Source organism: Pantherophis guttatus, chromosome 4, assembly GCF_059756535.1.
Source record: "Pantherophis guttatus breed Tessera chromosome 4, ASM5975653v1, whole genome shotgun sequence".
Lineage (NCBI taxonomy): Eukaryota > Metazoa > Chordata > Lepidosauria > Squamata > Colubridae > Pantherophis > Pantherophis guttatus.
Genome location: NC_142066.1, coordinates 127,743,330 through 127,760,861, shown reverse-complemented (window position 1 = coordinate 127,760,861; position 17,532 = coordinate 127,743,330). Strand labels below are relative to the sequence as shown.

The 17,532-nt window shown below is 34.5% G+C and overlaps 1 protein-coding gene across 5 annotated transcripts in view; it reads left to right on the top strand.

Annotated features, from left to right (window-relative positions):
• UMAD1 (UBAP1-MVB12-associated (UMA) domain containing 1) overlaps positions 1–15,783 on the top strand; it is a 60,806-nt gene extending 45,023 nt beyond the window's left edge. For 4 of the 5 annotated variants that reach the window (XM_034402302.2, XM_034402305.1, XM_034402304.2 and 1 more), the window contains 2 exons: positions 6,339–6,424; positions 12,926–15,783. In XM_034402302.2, coding sequence (XP_034258193.1) covers positions 6,339–6,424; positions 12,926–13,180 — 341 coding nt within the window. In that variant the 3' untranslated portion in view covers positions 13,181–15,783. Of the gene's footprint in view, positions 1–1,113; positions 1,309–6,338; positions 6,425–12,925 lie in introns of all 5 variants that reach the window. The other variant, XM_034402306.3, reaches the window with a different exon arrangement.
• Positions 15,784–17,532: the final 1,749 nt, after the last annotated feature.

Below are 17,532 nucleotides of genomic sequence, written 5' to 3'. Positions count from 1 at the left end.
TACAATGCTACCTGGCGTTCGTTCTGCTCCTGGTGTGCAACCAAGCACACAGATCCGACTACAGCATCTGTCTCTGATGTCCTTGACTTATTGCAAGCCGACTTCGATAAGCCCCAAACACACTCCGCAGACAAGTGACAGCCCTGCACATGATTTTTTCCAATGGCGATGAGCGTTCTCTCTCACACAACTCACAGATTCAGAGCTTCCTGAGGGGTGCTTCCAACTTCCGCCTCCCATGGTTCACCACTATCCTACATGGGAGCTTTCTCTGGTGCTTCAGGCCCTTACTTCATCCTCCTTCGAACCATTGGGATCCATCCGTCTTCTGACGCTCAAAGTCGTTTTCTTGGTAGCTATAACGTCTGCACGCCGGATTTCAGAGCTAGCTGCCCTGTTTGTGAGAGACGATCTATGCGTCTTCCATTCAAATAGGGTCATCCTGCGGATGGACCCCTCCTTTCTGCCCAAGGCCAACTCGCTACTCCATCGCGCGCAAGAACTTGTTCTTCCAGATTTCTGCCCGAACCCGAGGCATCAGTTAGAAGAACAGTGGCATTCTTTGGACGTTAGGAGGGCCCTCCGCTGGTGCATTAAAAGAACTGCGCCTTTTCGACGATCCGAAGCTCTATTTATCTTGTTCCTCCCGGCTTCATTGGACAAGAAAGTTTCCTCTTCCACCATCGGGAAATGACTGAAGGCGTGCATCTGTAAGGCGTATGCAATCAAAAGCAAGCCCCTACTGGGAAGAATCCTAACTCACTCTACAAGAAGCGCATCTACAACCGCGGCTTGGGTAACTCAAGCTTCTGTCTCCGAAATCTGCAGAGCAGCCACATGGACAACATTGTCCCCATTTATTCGACACTATAAGGTTGATTCCTTTGCATCGGCTGAAGCATCATTTGGTCGCCGTGTATTACAATCAGTCCGAACTTCGGCAGCCACCCTAGACCAGTCAGCTGTCCCCCCCTAATTGAACTTGCTTGGGTATATCCCACGCTTTGGATTCTCCAAGCAGCATGCTGGAGAATGGACGTTGCTTACCTGAACGTCCCTTCTGGGTGCGCTGCTAGAGAATCCAACTCACCCTGTTGAGTTTCTGTGTTTCAGGTCCGGTTGGCTCGAGTTTCTTGACTTATCATTTGGGCTCCTCAATTCTGCCTTCGTGAACAAAACTGACCTCAGCCAAGCACAGGAGGCATGACCAGAAAAATTTAAAGGAACATACACTCAGTCTCTGGCTAATAAACTAAGAATAATCCATGTTTTGGATTCTCCAACAGCATGCCCTGAAGGGACGTTCAGGTAAGCAACGTCCGTTTTATGTGACATGTTTAAGGCATTTATTAGGGGATTCCTTTTTTCTTTTGCTTCAGCAAAACGTAGGCTTAGAGATTCCAATTTTAAACAGTTGAAACAGATGGTTAAGTATTTATTGTTATTTTATGCTAGACACCTCACAGATGAATCGTATCAAGCATTGACAGCAGCAAAATTTTAATTGGGGCTGTTATATTCAGAATGATTTGAATATTCTTCTTATTAGATAGGAATATTGGGAGTCAGAGAGAAAGCTGGCAATCTGGCCATTCACCCCAATCCAAGTAATTCCAGGCTTGGCCCCCTCCCACCTCTGAGCCTTGGTAAGGTAAGGTACTGCCACCAGTTCCTCATACCTGCTATCTTCCCGCCCCTCTGCACTTTTGGCCACCCTTCATCTTGCCTGGCTTTGCAGTTGCTTGCCATCCTGTAGCTCAGGAACTTCTTGGTATGCTATAACTTTGGGACTGCAGTAAGTCTCTGAATTATAATTGGAAGCCATGGGCACTTTGGAACCCTCAGCCATGGTCACATAGTACAAAACCATCAAACTCCAAGAAGTCCCAATAGTGCAATACCAATGTCCCAGTTACCCAAGAAGTTCTAGCAGAACAGTGCGAAGCTGCAGGAAGAAAAATTGGGGATAGTCAAATGATGCCTCACTTAACAATTGTACCACTTAACAGTGAATTTTCACATCCATATTTTGATTGCAAGTTGTAAGACTTTGGGGTAAGATTAAGTTTATTTACATAAATATTAATGGAGATTAGTATATGTTTCAAAGGGACTCCAATGTTAATTTCATAGCTATATCATAAAGATAAATAAATTAATGAGAAAATATTTATGGCAGAATAAAGAACCTAAAATATCTTAGGCCAAATTGTGATTACTTTTATGAGGATGCCAAAAATTAGAAGAAATTTAATTATACCTTTTCCAGTTAAATTTTATTAAAAGGCATAAGCAAAAGCAATTATATCTTATATTTCACATTTTGTGGATCCATACTTCACATACTTTGGAGCTCAGAATCAAAGTAGAAACATATTCATTTTATTTTTTAAAAAAGTATAATGTTCTTGATTTAAATAGTATTTAAGCATATAAGTAGTATTTTATGTTTATTTTTAAAGCCTTCCTATTGTCCATAAAAGCCTTATATTACATATATATATTGCACAGTAGCAATAATTAATAAAACAAAATAGAAACAACTGTAGCCTGAACATATACCAGTTTTGTAAATTTTCTGTGAAAATATGTTCAATTTTAATATTTGCTACCATGTGCAATACTGTAATAACATAATACTTTTCGTAAGCCTGTAATAAAAAGTTGTAGAATCTACTAGAGATGATCTGAGTAGAAGCTGAGCATATCCCCCCCTTTTAAAGTAATTTTTGTAGAAATATATTGACATCTCTGGTCCTGAGAAGACAAGTTAGAGAAGGTATAAAAGGTAACATTTTAGATATTTTTTGCTTTCACCTGGGCTGTATTGAGAGAACTGATATGTCTTTTTTAAAAAATTGATTGGACTTCCGATTAAGGCAGAAATGTCCAATAAAAGTCAGTACTGGCTGCATTTATTAGATAGGCATAAGCTTTTGTTTTCCTTCAGGAGGATCATTGTGACAGTTCAGAGAACATCCTGTGCACTCCATCCTTTGAAGATGTTAATCTGTTTTGCTTTCATCATGCCAAAAATAATTTTTGTACAAATTAAAGATAAAACATGTACTGGCTCAAGAGCCGAAGAAAAGATGTGACTGTTAAGAAAAAGCAATCAAGTTATATGTCCCTTCACCTACACTTTTTAGAAAAGAATCCAAAGAACTGCACTTCACTATCTGATACATAATTGTGACAATGAAATTTTTTGTGACATATATAGGTTTTAAACTGAACAGTAGAAAACCAGTTTCTTAATAAGACCATTATTTCATTCACATGGCCTAGTATTGTCTTCAAGAAATATTTAATGAATCAGGTTATTACACTTACATGTTTTATTTATTTAAAATAGGGGTGTGGGAATTAGTCCTTATATGATTTGAGAACTTTAACTTCCATGTTAAAGTTCAAGCATTATGGGAGTTCAAGCATTATGGGAGTTGAAGTCTTCAAGTTGTAAAAGGGCTATAGCTCCCTACCTCTGATTTAAAACATTTGTATAGTTCTTACCATTTAAAAAACAACGAACAGAACTCAATTCAAGTAATTTAAATCCTTGATTGAAATATATATTAAAATATTAAATAAAATACACTATTAAAAAACAAAATAGTAAAAGATAGTGAAATAGTAATGTGAACTATAAATTATAGCAACATTAATGTTTTGTTTAAATGTCTTGAGAGAATAGGAATGCCTAGTACCAGAGAGAACAATAAAGATGTCCACAGATGTATCTTGTTGGTGAGAGCCAGGGTGGATAAAAATTGTTTATTATTTTTAAATCAGATTTTTAAAAAATTTTTATTAAATTTATTTTAATAAAATGCTTTTGGAGTAAAAATCTATCTAAAGATAGCTTTCTATTTAAGATACATTAATAATTTAGTTTATTCAGCATGAAGTAGAGCTTAGTTATGTAGCATGAGGCTGTATATTCTGCAACATTGGGACTGTTGGTGAGTCAACAGCCAGTCAGAGGAGGAGCCACTATGGGACAGAGATGACAGTTGCTCTTTAAACATTATGATTTAACAGTAACAGAGTTGGAAGGTACCTTGGAGGTCATCTAGTCCAACCCCTACTCACACAGGAGACCTATACTAGGGATTCGAACTGCTGACCTTTCTGATCAACAAGCTCAGCATCTTAGCCACTGAGCCACCTAGCCAGTTGATTTAAATCAAGCCTTTTTACTAGTGATTTAAATCATGATTTAAATCAAATCCACCCTGGTGAGAGCATCCATAAACAAGGAACTACCACTGAAAAAGCTGCCTTTACATAGTCATTTACCACATTTTAGCATGGGAGAATGCCTGGATCATGCCCTCCAAAAGTATTATGGTATAAGTACAAATATATGGGAAGAAATGTTCTGTTAGATAGCGTGATCCCAAACTATTTTAAATATGGGGCTTGAAACCAATTGGCAGTCAATGAAGGTCATAGAACTGGCATGATGTATTTGTATTGCCTCTTCCTAGTCAGTATGATTCACTGGGGCATTTTCTACCAACTGAAATTTTCAAATCATAGGCAAGGGCCGTTATATAACATATTGCATAGCTTCAAGAAGAGTTAATCAGAGCATGGATCACTGTAGGAGGGAATCATTATCCAATCATAACTATAATTGGTGCATCAGCCTCAGCTAATGAAGATGCTTTATGCCACAGAGGCCATTTGTGCCTGAAAAATCAACAATGAATCAAGGTAGTACCTCCAAGCTGTAAGTATGATCCTTCATGAGAAATACAATACTATCCAGAATAGGTTGAATTCCAGTCACCTGGGCATATGCCATTCACTGGTAGAGCCTCTCTTGTCTGAATTGGGCTTTTATCTAGTCCATTACTGCAAGGAGACAATGGCTCAACAATTGCACCCGAGCCAGTGAAAAGGAGAAATAGAACTTGGTGTCATTAGCCCACGGATGCATTTTATTCTATATCTGTGAATAATCTTTCATGTAGGGAGGAATTTAGAAGCTTCCCACTTAATGTGATCAACCATGAGATAAAATCATCAGGCAAATACATTGTTGGCTGAACATGACCAGCCACCTATTCAATCAATCAAATATTAAAAACTGATGTCTGGACTCGCAATATTTCTGCAGACTGAATTGTCAAAACTGAACATTTTAAATGACAAGAAATGTGGTAAATTGTACCCTCAAAGCATCTAGTAAATACAGATAATCCTCACTTAGTGACTGTTTGAAATTACAGTGAATCTCAAAGAAGTTACTTACAACCTGGATTCAAAGTTCCAGTGCTGTTCCTTCCTTACTTGTGGTCATGTGATCACAGTTTGGGCACTCAGCAACCGGCCCACATTCATGACCATTCGCAGTGTTCCACTGTCACACAATCACAATTTATGATATTTTTTGTGGGAAAACACACCTGTTGTGAACAATGATTGCCAGAAAAAAAATGTCATAAAATTGGGTTGGTCATGTGACGACCAACTTAATGACTGGCATGACTTATGTTTATAATTTTGGTCTCAATTACAATTCTAAGTTGAAGACCACCCATAAAGGATAATATATTTTTTTAAAAAAAAATGGATAGATTGCTACTTCAATAGGCAACAAGATGAGAGAGAAAAAGAATTCTTATAAGCTGCAGCAGTTCTCCCTTCCTGATTATATGAATGACATTGGGAGCTAGAGATTCTCAGAGCAGGAATATCAATTACATCAACACCTAACAGTCTCAGCTCTAAAGTCAGCTCTAAAGCCACAAGGTAAAATTAGCAGGCCTAAAAGAAATGCAGGATATAGCAAAACTGTTTCTGGCACAAAAATGGCAGAAGTAGCTGTTACTTCTTCTCCATATCATTTGCTTGCTTGCATGTATGTGATAGAGGTTGAGAGATATTTAAACTCTTCAGAAATACATTCCTCATTGTGAAATGTAAAATTGCTTGATCTATCCTGTCAGGACATTTCTCATTATTTTGGAACAGTTTGATTCATTTAGTTAACTTTTGTGATCTTTCATTGAATCATATTACCATATCTTTTGAATAATACGTTTGGTCTTTATAATTCTTGTTTTTAAGAAAATTAAGAAACATTTTATGATTATTATGATTAAAATGTGCATAGGCATTATAGATAAGCTTGTGAGGGGTAAAAGTTTAGTGAAACTGGGTTATCTTCCATTACTTAAGCTATGGTTGTTGTTGGTTTTTTTAGAACATCCCAGTGACTAAGAATTGGTGGGAGGATATGGAAGAAAAAGTTTACAAATTAATGTGTAAAGAAAATAGTATTCATGAGTGATACTGCACATATATATTTCTTGCATTGTATCTTCTAGGTAATACAATTAATGAAGAAAGAAATAATTCTGAAAATAAACCTCCACTATGTGTGACAGGAGCTCAGTTTGATCCTATTTCACAGGTCAGAAATCCCTTATCTGCTGTTTTGAAAAATATGAGATTGAATTAGGGCTAACAGGTCTGGTTTGCAAAATATGACAGCAAAGAGGCAGTGAAAAATAATTTTTTGCTGTAGTCTAGATATTTCAGTCCAGATAACTGATTACAAGGATTGCTGAATAGCAACATTTGCTTTTTTACTTAGTTACGGTTTTAAATATAATGTTTCTGTCATAAACCACTCAGAATTAGAGAATCAACAGGCAGCTCCAGCCAATATCGGGCAACTGAACCAGAGTCCTGCCTGTAATGTGAAGTGTTGCACTGCTATTGTATGACTGTACTAAGTAATGTTATTAATCGTGTTGTGAGATTTATTTTTAAATTGTGCATGTATTGCTATTACTATCATTTATAGTGCTTTAAAATGTTATTATCACAGGTAACATTTAATATGTAAAATCACATTTATAGATAATGTATTTATTCTGTGTATTAAAATTTGTAACAGTATAAAGCCCAGTTATATGCAAGCAGTTCAATTACTGCTAGGTTAAATAGTTTAAATATGCTTTAAAGACTTCAAAATTTAATATATATGGAAAGAGAAAGAAGACACTGATATATTAATTATTCAGTGATATTATGATTGGTTAACTATAGTGATATCAAGACAAATGCAATGGTAAGATTCATAGTAGTGATTTATCTGATTAATACATCCAATCTGTTAGGGTAAGCAATATGTTTAACAATGTCAACCTTGATATTTTTGCTTCAGTAGCTTCTAACTACACTAACTATATTGCTAACCGGAAATAACCAGATTATTTGTTTCCAGAAATAAACCAGACCACTTGTTTCCAATGATCTCTGCTATGAGTTCTGGTATAGTGGACATGCTTAAGATCCCTTTGGTAAAGCAATGTTACCTGGCAGGAGAAATGCTTCTTCTCTTGCAGCATCTGCCCAGTAGAACATCCCACCTGACATTCAGATGGCCTGTTGGCTCTCAATAAGGCCCTCAAAATCTGGTTCTTTTCCTGGACATTGGACAAGAACATCAGATGAGCCTCTCCCAAAATGAAAGATCTTTAATAAAATATGTAGTAGTTGGTCTCTGTTATTCTGTTTTTCTGCTTAGGATGTTTGTTACCTGTATATACTCGAGTATAAGCTGACCCGAATATAAGCCAAGGCACCTAATTTTACAACAAAAAACTGGGAAAACTTATTGACTCGAGTATAAGCCTAGGGTGGGAAATGCAGCAGCTACTGGTAAATTTCAAAATAAAAATAGATATCAATAAAATTACATTAATTGAGGCATCAGTAGGTTAAATGTTTTTGAATATTTATTTCAAAGAAAAACAGTAAACTAGCTCTGAAAGTGCATAGTGTAAACTACACTATAACTAAATTACACAAGAGAATGTAGTATATATACCAAAATAATTCAATAACAATTTAATCTGATACATTGGGTTAAGTGATGTAGAGCTTGATCTAATTTCAGGCAAGTTCAAGCCTCTGTTAAGAGATACCTGCATTCTCTCTCTCTCTCTCCCTTCCTTTTTCTTTTTCTTTTCTCTTTCTTTCTTCTCTCTCTCTATATCTCTCTGTTTCTTTCGCCCTCCCTTTCTCCTTTCTCCCTTTCTGTGAAGAACCCCAGAAAGTCTTTGGTAGGAGGAAGAAAAGCCAGACGTTTTGAAACGTTTTGTGGCTTACCCTGAGCAAGGATAGCTAGTGCAGGCACTTACAATAAGCTCTCAACTCAAGCTCAGTGCACATAGGGATCCGCAAACAGTTCTCCCTCCCTTTCTCCTTCTCATCTGGCATTCTTAGAGCTCTACTATTGATTAGCTTAGCCTGAGCAAGGATAGCTAGTAGCCAGCCTATTACAATAAACTCTCAATTCAAGGTCAGTGCACCTGGGGAGCTCTCTAAACAGTGAGGGTTTCTTTGTTTGTTTCTCCCTTGAAGCCCCACCCACCTCCACCCCCGCAGCCCATTTTTGCTTCCAGGGGGCTGCAGGGAGTCTTGCTAGGCACCGCCCTCATGCCCCATTTTGGCCTTAGCAAGCCTCCCTGCAGCTCCTGGAAGCCAAAACGGGGTGCGGGGGGCGCCACACCCACCACGCCCCATTTTGGCTTTAGCAAGCCTCCCTGCAGCCCCTGGAAGCCAAAACAGGGCACGGGGGAGGCGCCGCACCCCCCCGCCCCATTTTGGTCTTAGCAAGCCTCCCTGCAGCCCCTGGAAGCCAAAATGGGTTGCAGGAAAAAAGGCATTTTTTCCTCATTCGAGTATAAACCAAGGGGGGCTTTTTTCAGCATAAAAAATGTGCTGAAAAACTTGGCTTATACTCGAGTATATACAGTATGTTTTCTTTTTGTGTTTTCATTTTTATGCTTCTATCCAAGTAAAACCTAGAGTCGTTTTTATGAAAATGATATACATAAATATAAAATAAACACATAAAGTAGGATTAGAATTCAAAATCTTCTGATTTCTAGTCAAGGACAGTTTTAATCATCACATCAAACTAATTGTAATTTTTAGTTTTAGAAATAATATATTTTGGATACTGAGCTTTTGTTATTTAAACTGATTAAATTTAATAAATAAAATGGATTTAATTTATTCATGATTGACATGAACTTATTACCAGTTCAAAATTCAACATTCAAGTCAAAATATTATTTTATTGTATGTATGCTATATGTTAGTGAGGAAATACAAAGGGAATAGATATAACCAATCAATACCTGAATAATATTTTTCAGTCAGTACAGTACAATAATATTTATAGCAGAAGTGCATAGACATAGAGTATTCTTCTGTTTATTAGGACAATAGGCATGCTAAATCTTCTCAGAAATTGTGAGATTAGGGTTCTAATTATATGATAAACTGTCCATTACACATTAAACATTTTACAAAAGAAGACTAGTTGCTTAAATAAAATTATCAGAGACACTATTCTTAATTTATGTAGCTTATTAAACAACTGTAAAATATTTTTAAAATTAAGAGTGGTTCCATATCATTAGAATCAAACTTGGCTCAAAGAATATTTATCTTTAATGTTAAATTTAACATTTTATCTACTGTGGAAAGTATTCCCACAATAATTGGGTCAAACATATTATCAAGTAGTTAATAAATCTTTGACAAAATATATCTGCTTGCCTGATCCTGCAGTTCCTCCTTAAAAGCACTTTGTATATGCCTAGAAAAAGTATTTATGTTATTTGTTAACTAATTATGAAACAAACCATTATCATGATTAATCTGAATTCAAGAACATTCATATTTTAAATTGTTTCCTGGCATGTAATAATACTAATTTTTTAAAATAAAGGAATAGCCTTGCCACTTCCAGTTCCTTTCCTTCAGTCTACCTTTCACAATTTCTTATCCTCTTATTTCAAACAATTTATTCTTATTATTTTTGTCTTTCAACTTCCTATTTTCTCTCCCCTAACTTCAGACATTAGTTCTTACACTAAGGTGACCAGATGTCCCGCTTTTGGCGGGACAGTCCCGCTTTTGAACAATTTGTCCTACGGCGTTTTAAAAAAGTCCCGATTTTTGGAAAGAATGCACGACAAGCTAGGGAACGGCGCAGTGGTGGGTTGCTCCCGGCTGCCTCCTGAGTCCCAGTTGATTGCTAGAGGGAAAAAAACTGTTTAAACTCTTGCCGCTGGGCTTCAAAGGGCCGCCCTACAGCTGATCAGTGTTAAAAGAAAACAAATGAGTAAATCGATGCCTGCAAAAATAGAAAAAAACAGCCCCTTAAAGCTTCAGCATAGGTTAATTAGCACAAATTGATTAGATCGGCTTCCGACTCTCAGCTGATTTGCTCTCAGCTGTTTTGCTCAGGGCTCTGTAGTTGCTAGCTGCAGAGAACTGGAGATATTTTTCCCCTAACTATGCTGAAAAAGTGAAACTGAAAGTAAAGCAGGGTCTGCTGCAACGTGCCAAATTAGGCAGAGAGAGATTTCTTTTTCTTTTTCCTCACCCAAAAAGGTAAGCGCAAAACTGCAAACAATGGAAAATTTAGGGCAAAAGAGGAGAGTTCAAGATTTTAAAACACAAAAGAAAAAAAGCTCTATTTAACTAGGGAATTGTAATAATTGAGATACTATTAATTGTATATTGTGTTGAAAGCAGAAATGGTTAAGTTGTGGTTTGGAGGAATATATGGGAGAAATTATTTGGTTTATTATTATTGGTAAATATAATTAATTGATTTGTAAGAAATTGGATTGCATGGAAATAATTGGAATATTCATGTTGATATTGATTAATATACAAAAAAGATAGTTATATAACTAATTGATTTATATTAAAATGTTGAATTTGTATTAAACAACTATATTACATAATTAAATAATTAACCAATGTGAGGATGGATATAAAAATAGATGACAATGGAAGGGATATAATATAGAATAGAAGGGAAAAATTGAATTTGATTAAGATTAGAGATGAGAATGAAGGGTAATATTGGTTTTTAAAAAAAATAGATGAGGAATAAATATAGCAAAAAGGAAATATAGAAATTGTAAATTTAATTGAAATGACTAAACACTGTTTAAATTTGTGAACCAGCCAAATATTCTGTTCAAAGAAAATACATTGTATGTTTGTATGTGTGTTTCTAATTATTGCTATTTATTCATATTTGTTCTCTTTTATTCTTTAAAGTTTAACAATTCATTCTTTATCTTAATATCTTTATATTTGTTTGGGGTTGGCTTTCTTCCCTTTCATCTTTTTTTTTGTATAGCAATCTTTCTCCTCAAACCTACCATCTCTCTCTTTTCTTTCCTTCTTACTTTCTCTTCCCCCCCTCTTCTTCTCCTCCCTACTTCCTCTTCCTTTCTCCTTCTCCTCCTCTCTTCCTCCCTCTCTTACCCTCACTCCTACTCTAATTTCCTTTCCCTTCCTTCATCCCTCTCTATTGCTGTATCCTTTTACGCATATGGACTACTCAGAGGGCTGAAAAAGTTATTTTTGACTGGTCCTCGCACTTTTGATCAGTCCTCAAACTTACAACTATCCTCACATTTTATGTTTTTTGCCCTATCTTATCACCATGGTGAAGAGAAGCAGTTGTGAAATGAGTGACACGGTTGTTAAGAATGCTACAATGGGCATAAATGATGACCAGTCATAAGTGCGAGGACCAGTCAAAAGTGCAAGGATCTGTCAGAAATCACTTTTTTCAGCCCTCTGGTTAGTCCTTTTGTGCATATGGACTACTCAGAGGGCTGAAAAAGTTATTTTTGATTGGTCCTCGCACTTTTGACCAGTCCTCAAACTTACAACTATCCTCACATTTTATGTTTTTTGCCCTATCTTATCACCATGGTGAAGAGAAGCAGTTGTGAAATGAGTGACATGGTTGTTAAGAATACTGCACAGGCATAAATGTGAGGATGGTCATAAGTGTGAGGACCAGTCAAAAGTGCGAGGACCTGTCAGAAATGACTTTTTTCTATACACATAGCCATGGCCACCCGGTCACATGACCAGCTAGCCACGCCCACCCAGTCACATGACCTCCAAGCCACGCCCACAAAATGGTGGGTGTCCCGGTTTACTAATGTTAAAATCTGGTCACCTTATTTTACACTCTATAATCTTCTCCAATCCTGTTGAACTGCCATCACCAAGTTTCTAATCGCTAATTGAAACTGAAAAATAATCCATTGATTATTCTACTCTACTTCATTTCACTCACCAAAATGTTCATTGTTCACAGAAGGCAACTATATGCTCCCTGAACCAAAAAAAATATTCCCAGAGAGCCCTCAGGCTCAGGAATCTGTTACTAGCTTTAAAAACTGCTATTTGGAAAAACCTTTATAAATGTGCTTTAATGCCAGCATAGAATTGAATCATATTTTATCAGGAATCTTTAGATATTCTGTTATCCTTAAATCAGAATTTTCTTAAAATGATGGTTCCGTGTAGATGGTCTTAAAAGCAATATAACAATGTTATCACTTTAAATATTAGTGAAAATGTGCTTTTTAGCCGATGTATTCTGTTTTTTTCCTCAGGTATACTGTTCTCTGGTGTTTTTCCTCAATAATCATAGAAGGTGTTCAATCTTTAAGTGAAGTGGATAGATATCAGTATTTAATATTTGCTCTACATAGAGACTAATAATCATAGCATGTTTATGAGCATTCTTGTTTTATTTCATTCTATAAAAAACTATTGTAAATATTTGTATCATTTCAAAGTTTAAAGGGGAAAAGAAAAGTTAATGGGAGATATAGTTACCAATTATTAATTATGATGCTATATATATTACTAGTAACATGTAAATGTTATAGACCTTTCAGTGTTATTTATCACAAAATATGAACACGAAGCATACTTGCATTCATCTCTTGTTTATGGTCTTCTCATAAGTATCTGGTTAGCCATTGTGAAACAAAATTCTAGACAAGAGAACCTGGGAAATGTTTCAGTGCAAATCTTTTTGTTCTTTCTTCCATTTTCTTAGGCAAATTCAGAAAACCAGTCAAAGATGACTGAAGCAGACATTGAACTGGAGGCAAAGAAAAGTCAAAATATGGAAAGCAGTTCTGTGTTGGAATTTCCAAATGATGTACCTTTTGCTCTTGCTCCACATATTTTGGCAGTACAGGATACCTGTAATGATTTCTCAAAACAATTGATCTCTTGTGATGTTAATGACAATTTAGCACGATTTTGGTATGATTTTACACTTGAAAATTCAGTATTATGTGAATCTTAAAATTGGGTTACTTAGTATAAAATCTACTTAAATCACTTGAAGCAAATTATGCTAGTACAGTCTCTCATGTAAATCTGTTGTTTGTATCTACCACTAGTCTGACAGAACACTACCATTTTCCATCATTGTCATGTTTCTTACATGACATTGTAAGAACAACTAAGCCAAACATTACAAGTCAATTACTGTAAATAAGTTATAATCTGCACTCAGAAAATATCATAGAAACTTCCAGATATTGATATTAGCTTAGTCCTTGCTTGATCATAGGAAAATAAATGTTATATTGTATTGTAATTTACAAATAATAATAATAAATAATAATAATAAATATCATTATTTATTAATAATGATATTAATAAATTAGTTAATTTTATTATAGTACCTTTTGTTGGGGAAATCACAACAAAATTTTAAAATCTAAATTTATCATTAGTGCAGAATGAATTGATATCAAATACATGAGGTTGGCTTTGGAGTTTAATTCATATTTCTTGGGACTGTAGTTTTTGGTTGGCTATTCATGTTCTGTATTCTAGATTTCTATGTTCAGTTTTTGTATTGCAAGTTTTTGTTGTAACTACTAATTAGGATATATATATATATAGTCTGTCTGTCTGTGTACATATGATGGGTGCCTAAGTGTATATGAAGATGAGTACATAATATATATATGCATGTTTATAAATTTATTTTCACCGGTAAAATAACAATGGATATTTAAAATATATCAGTATATCTTTTCATGAAATAATGTATGCCACACTTCTCTACCTTCATCTCTTTCTGTTATCTTATTTTTTTCATTGTTTTTAATGCAATGAAGAACAATATACAAGACGTAAAAGATAGATAATATTGTGTAAAATATAATCATATTTTAAACAACAAATTAAATTTTAAGCAGTTCAGTCTTTTGATTGTATGATAAAGAAGCTAAGAATGCAAACATTTTTTCAACCTAGCCTTTAGTATCGAGTATATAATATTCTTTCCAAGCAGACATAGGAATCTTTCCTGCAATAATCCAAGCTTTATAGCCCAATATTCTTCACTGATAAACAGATTCAGTTTTTTGGAATATAATTTAATGACACATTGAAATCATAAATCTTTTTCCTAAATCATATTTACAAAGTTAAGACTTTTCTATCTGTATGGGATATGTCTAAATCACTCATATCACAAATTTGTTGTATTCCTGATATAAAAAAAAAGACACTCTTTTTAAATATTTATTGAGGAGTCTAAAAAGACATTTTGACAAATTAGTCTCCTTATATTTATAAGAAACATATTCATTTTTAAAGATCTAAGATTATTACCTTGAAAGAATTGGGAAACTCCAGTTCTGTATTCCAAATTAATTACCAATATTTATTTTTGTAAATTTTTTCAATTATTAATCTCTTAAAATATCCAGTGAAGAATCAGATTGACTCCAAAAAGAATCTTTGATAAATTAAGAAACATAATTATGGAAGAGAATAAATTCCCACAAGCATGTACATTATAGTTACACATTAAAATCTCCAGTTCATTGAAAAAATATATTGTATCAAAGTTTGCTAATCATACATGGTTCCTAATGATCTCAATAATATATGCATAATATTATGGTTGCCCTTTTGTGTCCTAAATAAGCATATGGGTTAACAGAAAATAGGAAGCATGAAATACGGTAAATCTATATATCACAAAATATGTTTTGGTCAGCATCTCCTGTTTGATAACTCTTACATGAGTTTATTCACTTGATTTCTCCAAGAGAGGGCCTGATATTTTGTGTTTTCTCTGGTATGGAGAAAGGAAGAAAGTGAGGACCAATGAGAAGGAGAAAAGAAAGAATGGCTAAGAGAGAAAATGTTCAGTCAAACATTGTCAAAATTAAAATATTATAATTATTAATAAGCTATAAATGAATTTTCAAAGACTCTGACTTAAGAAAAGTGGTAAACTTTATTCCAAACTATACAGATCTTTATTATTTCTCCTTCCTTGAGATCCAGTAGACCAAAATGGAAAATATATAGCTTTTTAAATTCTATGTATAAAAATAGATGCAACAATATCTTTAAAAAATGTTGCAAAATATTTGAAATTATTTACTAAATTTACAATCATTTTTTTCTAATTAAATCTGATTTTAAAAGATTGCTTGACTTTTGCAGCTCTTTTTTTTTATTATTCATGAATCAAGTAAATCTTTTATAAAACTTCATAAAATAGAAATGTAATGGTTTGCAAAAGCCAGATAAGATATGGCTGTGGATTCAACAAAACCATATATCTGTACATAGTTAATGATATTGGGGTTTTGTCTGGTGATGACTTGAAACTGTTCTTTCTCAGTCATTACATGTAGATTGTAGCACATAATACTGTAAATATCATGAGTCTTTATGAAAGCCTCAAAATCTGTCTGTTTCATAATTTAATAATTGCTAATAGTGTTAAATGGTTTTTAATATGAACTTTGTGTATATTTTATTTAAATGCATTTAAATTATTTCATTTCTACTGTAAACATCCCTGAGTCATTTTGAAATGTTGGTATAGAAATAAAATAAATAATTATAACAATAAACTTCATATATATCTTTTTTTTCTTTGTTGTGTTTTCTTTCACTTTTTTGTTAAAGCATTTTCTATGTATTCTCTTCTTTCTTTCTCTGTATTTTTGTATATACATGTATATGTATATATGTCCATATCTATTTTTGCTTTGGTTTTTGTTATTAATTAATTAATTGATTAATTAAAAAGCAATAAAAATAAAAACAATATTTCAGTACTATTAATATAGTAATAATAATAGCACTAGAAATAATAATAAATAGCGGATCTATTTATAAATTTGTGCTCAAGGTAAAACAATATTTAACATTATCCAAGACTGTACTGTTTTAGTTAAAGTAAAAACAATTTTGTTTTCAAGATTTTTTTCATTTATTTTAATGTTATAACTGTAGTCCATGGTCCACTTCTAGATAGAAGACAATTTGTTCATAATTGTTGTTCAAAACAATTTAGAAAACTGCAGAAATGTGTCAGTTAATAATTTGATGTCCTTAGTGGAAATCATATATTTCTTCCTTTTTGTTATTCGTATAAGAATAAGAGGGCATTTTAAATAGACCGGTTATTTATACATGGAAACAGAGTAAAAGAATATAGACTAGTCCTGGAATGGGGATGGAATAAGCAAACTGAAGAAATCTTCAAATTTAATACTGAGAAAGAGGAAAGTATAAGATAAATTTAAAAAAAAACTCTCTGCCTTGCTTTTATTTAATATTGGATAGAAAAGTCTTGACAGGCTTTCAAGATACTGTTATTCCACTCAAAAACAATAAAAGAGTATTCTTAAAACACATGCTATGGCACTTTCTAGGCCTTGTCTATTTTCAAGGGCTGGCACTGGATAATGATAATTTATTTCAGTATGGTTGTTTCTGATTTCTCGTTTGTAAAAGGGGAAGATAAAAAATGGAACTATATGACTTGAGAATTTGGTAATGTAGCAAAAAACTCATATTCTGATCATATCTAAACCATGACATTCTAAAACAGCATTTTTCAACCTTGTTTGCCTGAGGATGTGTGGACTTCAACTTCTAGAATTCCCATGTCAGCCATATAGGGAAATATCAACACATCTTCAAGCAGCCAAGATTGAGAAACCATGTGCATAATTTGCCCTTCAAGTAATATTCAAGGCTCAGATATCAACCTAGTTCTGGACAACAGCTGCAGTACAATGCTGAGCCACCAAGATTGGGACAAAATAAATACTGGAGATAAAAATCCAATGTAATGGATTGTCTAACATAACACATAATTCACAAGATTGAAAATTTATTTGCATTAATATAGCAAAAAAAAAAAAAGCAAAATCTAATTTAAGAACATTTGCCAGTTTAAATATGTGTCCTCTCACCAAAGGCATCCTCCAATAAAATTTAGCATGTAAATATATGTAAATCTTGGCATGTCGCAAAAAGGGGATTGAGGGGTTTTTTGATGACACTTTTAAATAGACTTTTAAGGGGTTCTGGGGGGTGGGAAGGTTACGTGGGTTTGGGGGGTAACCCACAGGGGATGGGGACTGGCCCGGCAGTTAATGGTGCCACGGGGGATATGGACTCTGGGGGAAAGAGGGCTATTAGAATACCCTCTGTCGAGGGCTTCCCTATCAATACGCTGAGTGGGAGGGGCAGATATGGCGGGAGCAGGGGGCCATATCATGTGACGGGGGCACGCACTCGCTATCTTCGAGCGATTGCATGCCCCGGTCCCCTTAGCTCTTCCCGTTCCCCAGGTTGCTCAGAGTCTCTGGGCCCGAGTTTCCG